General features: G+C 40.7%; 1 protein-coding gene across 2 annotated transcripts in view; it reads left to right on the plus strand.

Moving 5' to 3' along the window:
• Positions 1-16,886, plus strand: part of LOC124155331 (ataxin-2-like protein) — a 78,959-nt gene that overhangs the window by 43,334 nt on the left and 18,739 nt on the right. For both annotated transcript variants that reach the window (XM_046529059.1, XM_046529058.1), the window contains exon 9: positions 5,025-5,232. In XM_046529059.1, coding sequence (XP_046385015.1) covers positions 5,025-5,232 — 208 coding nt within the window. The remainder of the gene's footprint in view (positions 1-5,024; positions 5,233-16,886) is intronic.

The following is a 16,886-nucleotide window of genomic DNA, read 5'->3' on the forward strand; positions in this document are numbered from 1 at the left end:
AAAAAAAGAAAAAGGAGGGCCTTAACCCGTTTCCTAAATAACCTTCGTAAGTTAATATTTCGAGTTACTCCGTATTTTCAGGTGAATGTGCTATCTTATCAATTACAGTAGACTCTCGTTATTACGAAGTTCACGGGACCGAAAAATCGGAGGTTCGTAATAACGGAGTTCGTAAGAACGTTTCTTTTAGGAATCGACGAATGGAATAGCGTATTACAAACGCGATTAAATTACGCGGAAATATATATTATCAGGAAAATTCGTTTCAGTTTTTCAACAGAAGACTGCGCCATGACGCAATCGAGGGTTGATATCTTCCCGAATACATGAACTCCGATATTCAAACTAGATGCGTCCCAAGACCTTGGTGGATCAGGCTTATTTCGGTTTTCGTTTATGCATTTGACAACGTTGTATGACTTAGGCGAGGGTGTGAGGTGCGTTTGGGGGACAGCGATTGGCTTTAAACCGTGCTGGCACAGGATTATCTGCCCATCCTATTGTGCCGTAATCGGACAACCCTCGCCAGCCGGACTGCATGTAATTTATCGCAGAGTACGGTTATCCTGCGGGATGCAACACTGCATTACACGTATGCGCTTACTCACGCTTGTGGCGAACTGATCTAGCGGGGCCTGCGATGCATTCGGAGCCGAAAAAATAGCTCCCCGCGGTGACGACGAACGGGCGAAACGTTGAACAGTTCCTAAATTCACACCATTTTCATTGATACCTTATTCAGATCATGATCACAGTGAGAGTTTCCCAGCGCCACACCGCGAAGTATCGGCCAAATCGAAAGGCGCCAAATTTGAAATTTGAAAAATTTGAATGCTCGTATCTCTGAAAATTCGTAAATCGAATGTGCATAGGAAGAGGACTGACTGTACATCCTATTTACGAACGGTTATGAGTAGGGCATCCTGACTACACACGAATGAAGCTAGTTATATGATGTTGCGTGTAAACTGAATAAAGAGCCATAATTGACGCTCTTAGGCACAGTAAACGAGAATAACTTAAACGTGGCGTAATTATTGAAACTTAAGTGTAGTGAATATCACCTAAATGCCGTGACTTGAGCGTGCAACTTCGTAATAAAGTTCATATTGTAACCGCCGGGACCGGGACTTAGGTTCGTAATTTCGTAAAAACGAAAATTTCGTAATAACATTTCTTTTACTATAGCTTGGATAGGCCTTTTCGACGGGACCAACGGTTTGCTTCGTAATAACGAGAACTTCGTAAGAACGTTGTTCGTATTAACGAGAGTCTACTGTAGTTATTTTCATTGAGATTCGATCATAAATTACGTAGCATATGATTATCTTCTGGCAAATATTTGAAGTAAATTCTGTTTGAGTTCTGGGTCCTGCCACTGGGCTCCATCATCTTTGCAGAGGTTGCTATGAAAGACTTTATTCTTCATCAGGACCATATTCTTCATACCGAGTGTGAAGTGCTATGTTCATATAGTATGTCTCTCTTTTTTTATGCCGACAGGAGCAGCGTTCCAACCGTAAAACGACAGGAGAAACATCTTCCATTATCGGAGAAGTAACGAGAGAAACATTATTATTCACATTGATTGTTTTCCTAAAAGAGACGTTGCATCATTTCTCAACGTGTGTGAAGTATTGGTTCACTCGCGTGAATTCCCAAAAATGACACGCAAAAACCTGTACCTTCACCTCATTTTGTTTTCATGTTCCTTTCTCCGCCATATTGAAAGTTATGCGAAGGATCATTGACATAGAGAAAAGATTTTCTTAGTTTAAGCACTAAAAAATAGTCGCACCATAATCGTAAATAAATATAGTGTGGAGAGAGCATAGAAAATCATTTCAATTGAAAAGTCAGCAGAGAAGAAGAGAGAGAATTATAAGCACGGCACCATTTCCCCGATAGTGGAAGACATTTCTTAAGTCTCTCCGTTTAAAAACTTACCCTTGTTGCAGGTAAAGATGAACCACGCCCTTCTCCACAGTCGGAGAACGTTCCAAGTGAGTGGGGTGAATAAGAGTGGGATGAGGAAAGAAGTGTGGTCAGCATAACGAGGGGTGAAGGGGCAGGGGAAAGAAGGGTGGGGAAAGGGCCTTCAGCTCTAACCCAGTCTAAGATTGGGGGGCGTATTTTTTTACGACGCACTGAAGCTCAGTCACCTTAGTGAGGGAGTGAATGGGAAATGCTGGGGAAGGAGGGGTTTGGGATGAGTAAGGTGGGTGTCAGCAAGATCAGCAGAAAGCCGCAGGAGGGAGTAAACAAAGACTTTGGAAAGAAAGATCTCTCGGCATGGGAAAACGGGGAGGCACGCAAGAAGAAAGTTCATGGTTAAAGTTAGAAGTTCATCTTCATTACGAGTAGCCTGAAAAATAAGTTGGTGGTAAATAGAGCCCAATACTTAAGATATTTAAGTTGTTTATTCAGGAAGGCTAATATATGCACGAAAAGATATTACCCAGAAAAATCTGTTATTTTTTTTGCTTTTCGCCCTTCTCCATCACCGCTTCCACCATGGTTTCTCACTTGGATAAATGGGAATTAAATTGGGGATCAAAATCGTTAGCCAGATCAAAATATCTTTATGTTTGGAGGTCAGTATATACTTCTTTTTTATTAGGTGAAATTACTTCCTCACTTTCCTCTTTGTCGTCACTGCTATTATGATTAGTCCTGGCCGCTGCTTCATCCGAGGTAGGTACCGGCGTCGTATTGTCGCAAGCCTGGATATCCAGATAGCCTAGATATTGTCTAGGGCAATATAATCGTTTGATGTTGCGCGCTGTGCTCTCACTGCTTTGTCCAAGTATTTTTCAAAATCATCTTTTAAGCGTGTAATCTCCTCCGCGATTTCATCCGCTGCAGCTTCCTGAAGGTATAAAGTAACGAATCAACCATAGCCGTGATATTATAGCGGTAGAATTACTAGTAGGCTCGTTGTATCAATTACCAACCTCGAGAACATCCTCATAATGCGCTATCAAAGGGAATCCGGACGATTTCCAGCAATTTGCGATTGTAGTGGAGGAAATCAAGTATGTCTTGAACCGTGTTTCTGCGATGAAAAATAACAATTTAATTAACTTGGCCCTTTTAGCAAAGTTAACAAAATCGTTATTTCTCTTCGCAGAAACACGGTTCAGAGGCGTACTTGATTGCCTGATTGGCAGGAGTGCGATGCAAACGATTATTTTTTGATGATGGCATTGATTGATAGATTTTCAAAATGCAGTCAGAGCGGTCACTTTTGGGGAGGGAGGCCCCCGCTCGGAGGGTCGAGGAGAGGCGCCAGCGAGGGTGAGCTCGGTGAGAGGTGAGCTCCCGGATTAGGGACCCTTCGAAGTGCTTCGGCGAAAAGTAGTCAGTCTTCGAAGTACGTTCACAGCAGCCTGCCTTGCAAACGGACCAGGTATGTTCACAGCAGTGCAAAGGGTTAAGAAGGAGTGTACGAAATACCTTGCACGTCCTTCCTGACATGTTAAACTACGATGTATTGTCAATGCGATGTTTATGAATAGGCACGTAAATAGGGGCATTATATCAGTCGCAATATTTTACTGAACTCCTACTTCCCCTAAATTCCCACCGTGAGGTTTTAGGCGAACCCTTTCTCTCCAAAGTTGCACTTTCATTTACGATTTCACACTTTTGATGGACCACAGTCGGAAGCGCTGATTTTTTTTAACTAGCTACGCCGGCGCAACTAGTTTTGTTGACAAATATTTCGCTGCAGTTCGTATAAACGAATGCCATTTGCTCCTGGCAACCGAGCCGAGGTTAGTAATTTCAAAACATTTCGTATAATTGAATAGTGCCATGTATTTAGGCTTTTGGCCGGTACCGCAATATTACTTCGTATAATCGAAAACTTCGTAAAATCCTGCTTCGTATAATCTAGAGTTGACTGTAGATGTACCCGGGCTTGACTCTGTGTTGGTCCATTTCTTATGATGACTATTTTGCTGAGATTGCATTCAGTCACCTGAAGAAGCCTAGTGCAAAACTGTCATCCAAAGAAATGGACCAATGCTAAGTTGGACCCTGTATCTTAACAAATAAGCCCTTAACAGGAAGAGGGAGTGGAGCCTCGCTCTAGCACATGTCTTATCTTTCGATGAACGTGGAAAGGGAGAAAAGGGCTGGCAGGTAGATGAATGTCACTATCTATGACTCATGCCTAGAGGTGGATGCCTAGCAGCTCAAGAAAATGAGTAACTCTGGAAAAGAGATTCTGAAATGAATTGTCAGGGCTGAAAACTGTCTTTGCTGACACCAGTGTCATTTGTTGGAGGACGGGTCAATGTCTTGAAGGAAAAATTTGATTGTATTCACTATTCAAAGGTGCATAGAAAATATTTAAATTGAATAGAAATGTTACCAATCAAAATTAAGCACATGAGGCCATTTTTTAGAAAGTCAATTTAGTTGTTAACCAAGTATGTGAAAAAATCAGAAAACAATGCATGTTAAACCATTTTATGAGTATCTTGCGATTAACTCTGAAATCCCTTATTTATTAAGCGGCCACCCCTTCACATGGCCATCTTTTTTCTGTGGCCACTGAGAGTTCATGCTGTATGCAACAGTTTTTTTGTGTCATGTTTGCAATATTTTTACAATTCGAGGGGGAAAATGAGCTAGTGGAAGGGCTCTTTTCTTTCACGGTGGAGCAGTTCCCTTTTTCCAAACACTTGAGAATTTTTGTTTGAAGATCCACTCGGGACATTCTGTCCTTCGATCAGCCTCCTCTACTCTTTAAGCCAGCACGCCCCCCCTACCTCAAGTGTATCCGTCCAAACATTCGCAGTTGTAGTTAGAATGACTATCCTCTGGGAAATGTGGGCATTGTGGATGGTGCGCGTTGTTGTTTGTGGATTGAATTTGAGGATGAAGTGGAGGAGAGGGAGGGAGGGTTTTCTTCTTCAGGGGAGGATGATGGGTGAGTGGCCAGGGCATGGCGTGGCATTATGAGATGACATTATTCACACTCTGCTCCTCTGTCTCTTCTCTCTCTCTGTGTGCAGCGCTCTCCGAGCACGCCGACGCCTTCGAGGCCACACACCCCCCAGACGCCACAGTATGCTACGGCGGTGGCACCAGGGGGGGGAGGTACCCCTGGTGGTGTTGGTGGTGGCGGTGGCGGCATACCCCCGACGCTGGGCATGTCATCATACGTAGTGGCGCCTTCGCAGCAGGCCTTCACGCCCAACCAGAGTGGCCGCTTTCGCAAGAGTAAGTATATTGATTGTGTTTTTGAGAGGAGGTTGATGGGGGAGGCTGTTCTCTAGCTGCTCGTGGCAGTTTGTGACTGAAGCATGAAACATTCACTATTGCTAAAGATTATCGATGCAAAGGAGGGACACATTGCACATTTCAATGCACATATCTTTCAGGCTTAACACTCATATTTGTCTTCTATTCTTCTCCCGTTTATTTCTTAATTAGCAGTTTTTGGCTATCATAACTCATTGAATCAAGATTTATTGTCATCAACGGAAGTAGAAACCCATGCCATTAGGTTCATAATAACGAAGTTTGTATGAACGTTTCTTTTAGGAGTCATCGAAAAAAAACATACCTTGCCAAAATTCCTTGTCTCTTCAATCTCCCTAGCTTACAGTTGCACTGCGGAATCACTTCAGAGTCGTGTGTATGGTATACACGATCAAATTAAGCACAGATATATAAAAACAAGCACATTAGTTTGGTTTTATCAACAAATTTTTCACTTTTCATTTAATTGCAAAAAATGTGTATCATCATTTAAAAATCTTAGAGCATGAAATGTGTACTCCAGGAGTAATAATCTTTCGATTTAGGCAATAAAAAAACAATAGGAAACCACCCTATTAGAGGAATATGGCATGGGCGAAGTGTGAAAAGTGAGAATGGTCATCCAGGGGAGGAGGATTCGGAGAAAGAAACCTTTTGTGGACTCAGTTGGATTGACACACCTTTTGAGTGGTCCAGTGTGCAATCAAAATTTTATTTTTTAAATTTTTATTTATCAAGTTGTCCATGTACAGCATAGTTGCCATTTTATAGTGGCACAGTATAACAAACTTAAAAAGTATAAACACAATGAAACATAATGAATTTAAATAAATAACATGGAAATAAATGGTGCAAATCAAGAAGTAGAAACTCTTTGTGGTTCCCAGCCAACTCTACAAATACTTCAATTTAGGCATTTTACCTCGATTGGATAGCATTTACAGTAGACTCTGGTTAACATGAACAACCTTTATTACGAAGTAAATCATTGGTCCCGATGAGAAGACTCATCCAATCTATAGCAAAAGAAACATTGTTACGAAATTTTCATTATTGCAAAATTACGAGCTTCAGTCCCTTGCCCCAGCCATTGCTCCCCCAGCCAGCCTCTGCGTGTATTCGCAATCCCAGTAAGTGTAAGCAAAAAAACACCATTGTCTCTCCTAACAATGACATTCAGTTACTGACCCTAGCCAGTTTCCCTCAGATGACTCGGGTGTAAAAAAGTGCAATATAAAAATTATGCCAGCCCATCGAAGATGAGCACAATACCAGGAAATTTACAAGTTGTTATATAAATCCTCTTAATTCGCATGGTAAGGCACATTTCGGAGTTTCATTTAAAATCCCTAATTTGATATGAAAATAAAAAAATCTCGAAGTAACTAAATAAAACGAATGTGAATGAGTTGTAACAGTGATTTCAATAATTATAAGAGAGAAAAAAATATTGCCGACACTGAGATTCGAACCCAGGACACAGGATCGGAATCACAGGACTTGCCACACCACAGACCACACCGCCATGGCCATAGTTAGGAGGTGGTGATTACCTACTCAAGGGAAGTCATGGTGGGCGAAATCTTTACATGCGAGTATCTCTCGACCTGTGTGGAAGAAAGCCGTGGCACTTTTCTACCTTACCTATATAGTTTCAGACAATAACATCCGCATCCAGATCCCAAACGTTACTTTGGCGATGTCTCCTTGTGAGTGGAATATCTTTCATGTGCTCATTCTACGTCGGGTTTATTATGCATTTGATCTTAGTTGTTTTATTGAACTGATGATGATAGTATTTATTGAACTGCATTTATTAAACTTGTTTGGTTGAAGAAACAGAAATAGTCAATGAATCTCCATATGAATCTGAATTGCAATGAGATCGATCAGAAACTTGTATTTCTAACTATGCATACTTTTTGCAATCAATTAGAGCTTAAAAAACTTAAATGCTGTCAGATATAAGTCGCGTTAGGTGTCATTCTTTTTAGAACCTCGTGCGTGCCATACAATTGCTGAAATACATGGAGATATCTTCGAGCTCAGAAGGTGACTTATATAGCATTCAGCCTCCAGAAACCGGGGAATTGAACCTGGTAGACTGAAAAAGGTCAGTTGGTGAGATGGGGTTGGGATGAAACGCATTTTCATTGTTCCCCTGTAACTTGGTATTTTTCCTATTTTCCTGTGGGGTCTCGGAAAGGAAAAAAAAATGGCAGAGGCATAGGCTGATGGAGGGCAGAGTGTGGTTCCGTTAAATCTAGGACGTGGTTATTATCCTACGGTGCTGAGATTGCCCCGATTGTGGTCCATTCTCTTGGGAAGGTGCCTGTCGTGTTTTGCCTTATAATTTTCCACGGCTGCAATTCTATTTCAATACTCCTGCGAGAGCTTTTGAACAAAATTGTTCGTGAGTAGGACTAGCATCGTAGAGCAACGGCACATGCAAAGAGAGGATCGGAACTCTTTCTACTCCGTCTTATGCTGCTATTACCGCCGCAGTTAACAAAATTCCATGCATATGTCTGCAACACCGCACGATAGGATAAAAAAATGCCACAAAATTTTTTTTCTTTATATCTTCGATGCTAAAAATAGGGGTGCGCCTCTTGCACACGCTTATACGGTATATTTTATTTTTTTAGTCCTGCAGAAGAACCTTGCTCTTCTATAAAAATTTGTTTTCATCTACATCTACATATCTACATAGTACCCCGCAAGCCGCCTTAAAGGCGTGTGGCAGGAGGTGTTAGGACACCAGCCGTTTACACCTATTAGAAAAAAAAAAAGAAGTGCTCTAACGAGGTTGGGACAAGCGTTTATTAAAGTCCTTTATTGTTTGGGGGAAAAACGAATTCCCATATCTATCCGTTCGGCAAAAAATCTCTCTTAATTTATCGCTTCTGTCGGACCTGGAAATATAGTGTGGCTCTAAGATTATGTTCTCTGTCACTCTTAAAGATATCCATTCTTAATTGTTCAAGCAATCTAAGCCTAGCGCGCAGCCTCCGAGTTTCCAAAGGCTCCCAGCCTAATTTGCTTAACATCTGGGTAACACTGTCTGTACGCCCGTAGCGGTTTTTGACGAAACGCGCAGCCTTCCTTTGTATCTTATTCAGTTCGCGGATTAAGTCTTTCTGCACTGGATCCCATACACTCGTTGCATATTCAAGGTGCGGTAAGACGAGAGCGAAATAGCACCTTTCTTTTATTTTCTCATCCGAAAATCTTCCCACAATACTCTTGACGAATCCTAATTTCTTCAGGGCTATGCCGCAAATATTCTTTATATGTGTTCCCCACGTGAGGTTCGAGCTAATTCCGTCAAGAACTACTTTTTGTTTACGATCTCTGAGAAAGTCGCGTATCCAGTTTACAACTGTTTCGTTTAATCCGCATGACTGTAATTTGTATAAAAGTTTGTTGTGAGGTACAGTGTCGAAAGCTTTCTTAAAATCTAGAAATAGTGCGTCAACTTGTCTTTTCGATTCACCAGATTTTATAACGTCGTGAAGAAAGAGCACGAGCTGTGTTTCGCAGGATCTATTTTTTCGGAATCCGTGCTGACAGTCATGGAGGAAGTTACGTCTGTCCAAGAAAGTCATGATATTACTAACAACGATATGTTCAAGTATCTTGCCTATAATTGATGTTAGTGAAATTGGACGGTAGTTGCCTGGGTCATTTCTGTTTCCCTTCTTGAAAATGGGTGTAACGCTTGCAATTTTCCAGTCGGGCGGTAACTTCCCTTCGGAGAGTGACTTCTTGAATATGATCTCTAAGTAAGGCGCTATCTGTGGGGCTAACTCTTTGAGGACACGCGCGGGTAATCCCTCTGGACGCGGAGATTTACTATTCTTAATCGATTGTAGTTGTTTAGTTATCCCATCACGTTTTATAGATACAGTAAAACCCCTTATTTACACTTTTCTAGGGACCCAAGAAAAAAAGTGTAAATTGCGGGAAAATGCAAATAGCGGGAAATAGAGAATTTTCACTTTTATTCATATACTGGCTTTGGAAGTGTTAATTTTTTAATTGTTCACTAAGCATTATTCCATAACATTGTTTCCCTCAGAAGCACAGTGATTTTGATGGCAGCAAAAAATTGAAAACTAATCCTGTTTTGTCTGCATTGAAAGCATCTTTTGGGCTGTAACCCTTCCAGAACTCTAATATATTCAGATTCTTTCCACTGAGTTGCTGTCTCTATGTTAACATCTTTGCTTTCACCACTCACCATCTTATATACAAGTCTGTACCTATTTTTGAATCTATCCAACCAACCATTATAGATGCTGTGGAATCTTCGATTCCCATAATCTTACTGGGAAATACTTTTTCTCAAGGGCCTTTGGGCCTGTTTACACGATACATTAACACGTACGAGTTAATTTCTGCTTGCATGAATGATTTTTGTGGACAGGAACGGGACATGTACGAATGTAGGTAGGGGCAGATCCAGGATTTTTTTCTGGGAAGGGCACAGAGGGCCTGACAGGTAAAAGATCTTGTCTGAATTGAGATTAAAAACAAGATACAACAATGACTTTAAAAAATTCTCTTTATTTTTATATCAAAGTTATTCTTATTGAATTAAATGATTAAGCCTCCTTTAGTAATACACAAAACAAAGCGAACGTAATGATGACCATCAGGCGGATCCAGGATTTCTTTCTGGGGGGCACAAGCAATGCCGTATCCAGTATTTTGTTCTGGAGGGGGGGGCACAATGATACCACATTATACAAAAGGAACGCAATGATAACCGGACCGTATTAAAAATCTTGCATATTTTTTAAGTGTCAAGGGGGGCACGAGCCCCCCCCCCCCCCCCCCCCCCATAGATCCTCCTATGATAACCGTATTCAAATTTTGTGTATTTTTTTAAGCATCTGGGGGGGGGGGGGGGGGGGGGGCACATCCCCTGCCCCTAAATCCAATTACGAATGCATGAACCAAATTTGAACAGGTTCTATTTTCTGTTCATGCATACGCGCAAGTTGGGTGAATACACGGTGCATTTTCGTGTTCATAATTTAGACATTAACTTGTACGGGTTAAAGTACTATGTAAACAGGCCTTTAGATGACACCGTTTGCAGGGACATTTGATGATCTTGCACCTAATAACTACTCTTTTAGAATTCGTTTTATTTCTTCTTACCTGGAATTCTTCACATATATTCTCTTTTTTGATAAATGGCCGCACTGGTTTGCATATTTTACAATGGCATCGCGATTTTTCACCACGGTATTGAATGTTGAGACTGGGAATCCGATCGGATTGCCAGTCCCAACATTCGAGTTGCTTCGCCAGCGTTTGAATCGATGCGGGTTCCGGCGTGGGAATCGACTAGCTCTAAAATTTTCATTTTCTCGTCAATTAAAAATGTCCGTTTTTCACCTCGAATTTCCATTTTCAAGCCGGATAAATTCTATTTCCTTTACGAATTGAGGGTAACTTGGCAACACACGAGTATCTGAACTACTCCTCGGCGATCAAGTGCGTAGTACAAACTGTCTTGCGACTTTATAATTTTTGAAAGTTACAATAGTTTGCGATACACTGCTATTTGAATGAGATAATTCAAGTTGAAATAAGTTTTTTTAAGTATTTAATTGACCCATAATTGCTACGCAACTGTTGAATGAAGTCAGCACAAATGATCCCAGTTGTCGGTCAAGTTTTATAGTTCCGGCATTTATCACGTTTCATCACGTCTGGTTTCCTTTCAAACTCTCGTATCAAATTATCGACTACATGATTATTGTCAACATTCCTTCAGGAGTTCTTGCATTATAATTATTACATAGCTCGATTGCTCAAAACACCTACTTTCATATCATGAATCTTTTCGCCGCTGACAGAAAACGAGATGACGTAGTTCAACTTTTAGACGTTAGTGGCGTTCTGTCCCGCCACATTCAAATTCTTCCCGAAAATAGTTCTCATTACGTCTCTCTCTCTTAGTTTTTTAAATAAAAATGCGCGAAAGGAAGCCAAAAGACAGTTTTTATGGGCTGATATGCACGATTAATTGTTTTAGTACGCAAAAATTTTTTTTTAGCCGGCACGTCGCGATGCACATGGCGGGAAAACGAAAAAAACACGGCGTAAATACAGGGTTCTATTTACATTGGAGAGATAGGAAATATGACGGGACCCAGAAAAAAACTTGCAATTTGCGGGAAAACGTAAATTCCGATAACGGAAATACAGGGTTCTACTGTATTTCTTCCATCATAACCTCAGTATATGGGATGTCTAAATTGAATTGAGTATCGTCAGTAGTGTATACACTTTCGAAGTGGGCATTTAAGGTGTTAGCTTTGTCAATGTTTTCGGTGATAAGTTTACCATCTTTATCAAATAACGAATCTACGGTTGAATGTTTTCCCTGAAGCTCTCTCGCGTACGACCAAAAGGATTTCGGATTTTCTTCGAGTAATTCACCAAGTACTTTTTTCTTAAACTTTCACATTGCAGTTCGCATTGATTTCTTGGTTATTGAGCGTTGAGCAGCGTAACTTTCTTTAGCTTCAAGTTCCTTAGATTTATCACGATTCATATTGTAACCTATGTACCATGCTCGTTTTACTCGGAAGTGGAAATATTGCTTGTATCTAATCTAGCTAATTGAAAAGCAAATGATCGTTAAGTAGCAAATGGCAGACAAAATGTGAAGGACCTTCCATAGTGAGCATAAGAGGCAGCAGGCCTTCTTTTGCCAGGCAGGGGAGTTTGGGGGGTCGGAGCCCTCCCAACGAGCAAAATCAGCGAGACATGTGACTGCCATGGTGGCGGCGTGTGGACACTGCCACTGGGGACTCTCGAAAACTTGCTCCACCCATGTTGGGGTCCATTTTATCCCGCTACTGCTTTACAGGAATAACTCCAAGAGGAACCACCTCTCGATTCAATCTATATTTATTACACACTCAACATCTGCCCTACGTTCCATAGTTCTTTTTTGCACCATCACCCAACCCTGCTGCAAATCGGTACCTTCCAGATAGCAGCACTTCTCAGGCAGTTGGAGCGTAACGCAGTATTAGCGGACATATTTTCACTTTTTGAAGCTTTTCTGGAAGAGTGTCAACGCAACAAGACGGGATTATTTTATTTGTCTTTGAGCTTAATTCTGGCGAGTTGAATGTGACCTTGAGAAATGGGGAACTTCGAAGCAGGTAGGCAGAAAAAGTCAGTGTGGGAGAAAGTGGGAAGGGTGAAACATGATTCTTTTATTCTCCTATGACTTGATATTTTCTTTTGAAGCTTTTGATTTATGGTCTTCCTAATGCGAACCCTGCGCGAGCTGGGGCCTTCAGTTTGATTTCGGAGAGGAGGAAAGCGTCGCCGGAGGAGGGGCCGAGGGCTGATGGATGGAGGGGGTAGCGGATTTAGGGAATTGTGCTATGTAGTTTCTATCCCACGGCACAGAGGTTCTCCTGATGGGGGAATCGGGGATTTTCGGAATTTTTCTCCCGATCATTTTCGGTTCCCCACATCGAGCTCTTTTCACCGCTCTAATCCGCAAATTTGATGTGAGTCGTCAACTTGCCTGAAACGGTGCTGCGTGCACTAAATGACTACAGTTCTCTACATTTTTCCGAGACAACTACCGACGACGTGCATGCAAAAGTGTATGATGCGAAATCAAAAGTATTCAAGGTATTCGAGACGGTCCTTTAGCATAACTATTCGAGACCTCCAATATCGAATACTTTCTAGAATTCGAGGTATTCGAGTATTCGCGGATACTATTTGCACATCTCTAGTAAAAACACACAAAAGACCCTGATCCCACTCCTTTTCACGTCTTTTGTGAAACTTAAAGGACTTCTGTGTAAACCATTTTGACAGGCAAAAATCACTGTTCCACGGGAGCACCGTGTTCCTGTTTTCCAAGCGTCGCAGTGGGCGACCACACTCTCCGTGATCACGGATACTTGTCTTGCAGCAGTTGTGACCTGGGCAACTGGTGCGAGACGCGACTACGTGGCGTGGTGCCTGGCAGTGTAGTTTTCCAATGTCGAGCAGTGGTTTTGAAGCATTCGTGCAAACCACTTTTCTGTATCTGTGATCACAAAGTCACGTATGTGTGGTTTTTGAAACCATGCCTTGCATGGAGCATTGATAATACGAGTACAACCAGTTATTGCCTCTAAAAAGATTGCAAAGTTGCGAAGAAAGCTCTCAGTGAGTCCGGGAAGCACTCTTTAGATGACAGAATAACTGCATAAATAATAATATATTGTTTGTTTTACGTAAATTGTGAGCATTACAAGACATTGGAGTGAAAGTTTGGGTTATCCGTTGTTTCCGATTATTAGTGCCGTCTCTCCCCATCAATCGTTAATTGGCCCATTTGGATGATCGGGAGTGTAGTGTACAAAAGAGTGAGGTAATATGTTTTTGTTTTTCAAAGAGAAAATTTGGTGGCATTCAATCCATCAAAACCTCTGTGAATGTAAACCAATAGAAAGTACCGTATATCTCCGAATATAGTCTCCCCCCGAATGTAGTCCCCCCCCCAATTTTGAGACCTCAGTTTTGGGAAAAATTTTAAAATGTAAAGGAAGGAAATTTTTCTGTGGTTAGCAAGTTAAGATTCTAGATTCGATAAAAACTATTATTTTCTGTGAAGATTAAGAACAAATCTGTTCACATATTTTCCATCACAACAAAATAACTATACCTAAAACATGTTGTGATCCATTGCATGTATCAGTAATTTATAGTTCCTTAACCAGATGTAATGAAGAAATGAGAAATTTTTTTAAGTATCCAAGGCTATTGTATTTTTTAAACCTTCACAAATTATTAATATTTTTGATTTCCAAATGACTACAGACAATGTCAATATATAAGCTTTAACTTAAAGCCCATAAACAGTATTGCATTTGGCCCTGAAACTTCCTTAGATCCAGTGTAACACACCCATCAAGTCCTCACAAATCCAAGTAACCTGAAGAATTTAGGAAATTTAAATAAAATTGTGTTAAATAAATCATAAATATTCTAAAAATATTGCTATCAAATGCCTGCTAAGCAAAACAATTAAACTACAGGACTTACAAATATCAAAGTAATAAAATTAAGAAATAAACTTTTTCCAACAAACATTAAAACTGAAAAAAAATTATATCAATTTTCAATGCCTCGTCACGAATCATTGCATAAGTTACACAAAGAGCTTCTGCTCTGCATTTGCGCACAAATTCGACGATATTTTCCTCTAATTCTTTGAATCTGCTGCATCGAGACCCCCGAAATGACTTCCGCGATGTATTAGCGCTTTGCAAGCGCTGTAAATACTATGATTTACGGCGTATTCTGCAACGGCTATTTTTAAATTGGCATCGAAACTCCATCTTTGAAGGCCTCTAATCTGCGGCAGGATTGATCCTCATCTTTCTACTTGATCCATCACCTCACTGTTGAACGTAAAATTATTTTTAATAAAGAAAATATCGCGGAAATAATTGCGAAACGTTATGCGACGCAATTTATCGATCCTATTTACCCTGACGAATTGAAGATATTCCTCAATAAATTGATTACACTTTCGATGCTGAGTCGCTGTATTTCGATCAAATGCAGTAATGCCGGCGCTTCTGGTTTAAAGTCGTCGATTATTGTGCCTTTTCAGAAACAAATGCATCACCTATTGCACATTCTTGTCCTGCGAAGGCGGTAAAGTCAGTGGTTGTAAACACGAACCGCACGGGCACATGGACGTATAGTAGCTACGGACGCAATGAAATGCTAAATCGTCACGAAAGGTTCACTTTATCTGTTTATTTTTCGCAATTATTTAAATCGTGTAGTTATTAAATGAGCGACGGGTACATTTACTATTGATTCAATTCTAGTGTTCGATTAATGTAAAGATAGTGTGTGTTTAGTTTTCATTTTAATTATTTACTGTTTTGCGTCATTAAGTGATCAGTGTCGATTGAATTATTCTAACAATACTTTTCCAAGAAAAATTAGCGGCTACCCGATGGATTCCGTGAAAACGCATATTCGATATGCTATTTGAATCGGAATAATCGTATCTGTACAACATTTGTGGTAAAAATTGTCTTAATTTCCGGTAAAACGTGGCAGTATTTACTAATATCTCCGATTATAATCCTCATAAATATACTCAAATAGAAAGACTACGAGAACATTAGCCATTATGCCGTTATTTATTACTTTATGGTCACCTTTAGTATGCTAAACTGGATTACACTCGATTATAGTCCCCCCCCCCCTTACTTTTCCGCGGCCATTTTTGGAAAAAAAGGGGGGACTATATTCGGAGATATACGGTAATCAAATACAATTTGTTTAGGGGAAACTGAGCTTCATCCTAACCTCGTGCGCTTCTGCAAATTTAACCCAATATAGAAAGGTAATTGGATAAAACTATTAAGTGATACTAAGCAGAAAGGGGACGAGGCACAACCATGATTTAAAGCGCAGACACCACCTTTCAGGAAACTTGCAATGGTAAATTGACTTCAATACTGCAAGAAAGGAAGTTTTTCCTCTCGTTCCCACCATACAGTACCTTTTCGGAATGGCCAGCCTACCACACGTTCAAACCGGAGGTGGTGGGAGACATATTCACCTAACATGCTCACAGAATGCAATTCACTCACAGAGTATTTGTAGCCTGTCTTTAGGTATTTTTTGTCCTTCTTTTTCTTAAGCTAAGAGGAGGAGAGAGATGGTTAGAAGGCTGAGAAATGTTTGTAGCCATTTGCACAACAGCAGATAGTGATGTAGTGGTTGAAGGCCAAAAAGTTATTTTCAAGTCCAATCGAAAAATGGAGTATGAGAAAAGAATCTACCTGACATAATACTGCACCACAGATCTTGGCTGTTGTATTTTCTGTGTATCTTCTGTTCGTATTGCTCCCATGTGAACTCAGCTTAAATCGTAGATGAAAATAAATGAAATTATGGTGGCATCAAATCAAGTATAGAAAGTCTTTGTGCCTCTGAATCAGGATGAGTGTAATAAAAGTTATGTCAGCTATTATGCTGATGTCAGAAGGCGTTGAAATGCCTGATTTTCTGGACCATTCACAATCTTGAAGAGCAAGGGAAAAGGTTGAGCACTGTCTGATGCCAATGACTGACATTGAGTGAGTGACCTTGTGTGTGAAATTGGCTGTGGTTAAATGATGCACGATGGCAGGGTGGCGTATTAGTTGGAGATGGTGAGTAGGCAGGATGGTGAGATGGCACCTCGTGTTCACAGAACAGTGTCCTGCTCTGACTTCCCCTCTCACAATTCTGTGATGTGTGACTGTTTGGAGCAGTCTCTGGAGTGTGCTTTCTCCCATATCACGGCACTAATGATGCATGGTTTTTGGAAAAAGGCCAAAATAATAATTTTACTAGATTGCAATAATATTGGTAAATTTTGCGGTTGTGGCATATGTTGGTGGAGAGTTGTCGCAGCCATTGTGTGGTGGAATTCGTACAAGTGCATGAATTAAATAAGGTTTTAGAAAATGTTTTGAAAAGGGTTGGGCAATAAAGTATCTGTGGAGAATTGCCGGTAACTTTTACTTTATTGATGGTAAACACAGATCTCCTACCTCTGT

The sequence above is a fragment of the Ischnura elegans genome, chromosome 3 (genome assembly GCF_921293095.1).
Source record: "Ischnura elegans chromosome 3, ioIscEleg1.1, whole genome shotgun sequence".
NCBI lineage: Eukaryota > Metazoa > Arthropoda > Insecta > Odonata > Coenagrionidae > Ischnura > Ischnura elegans.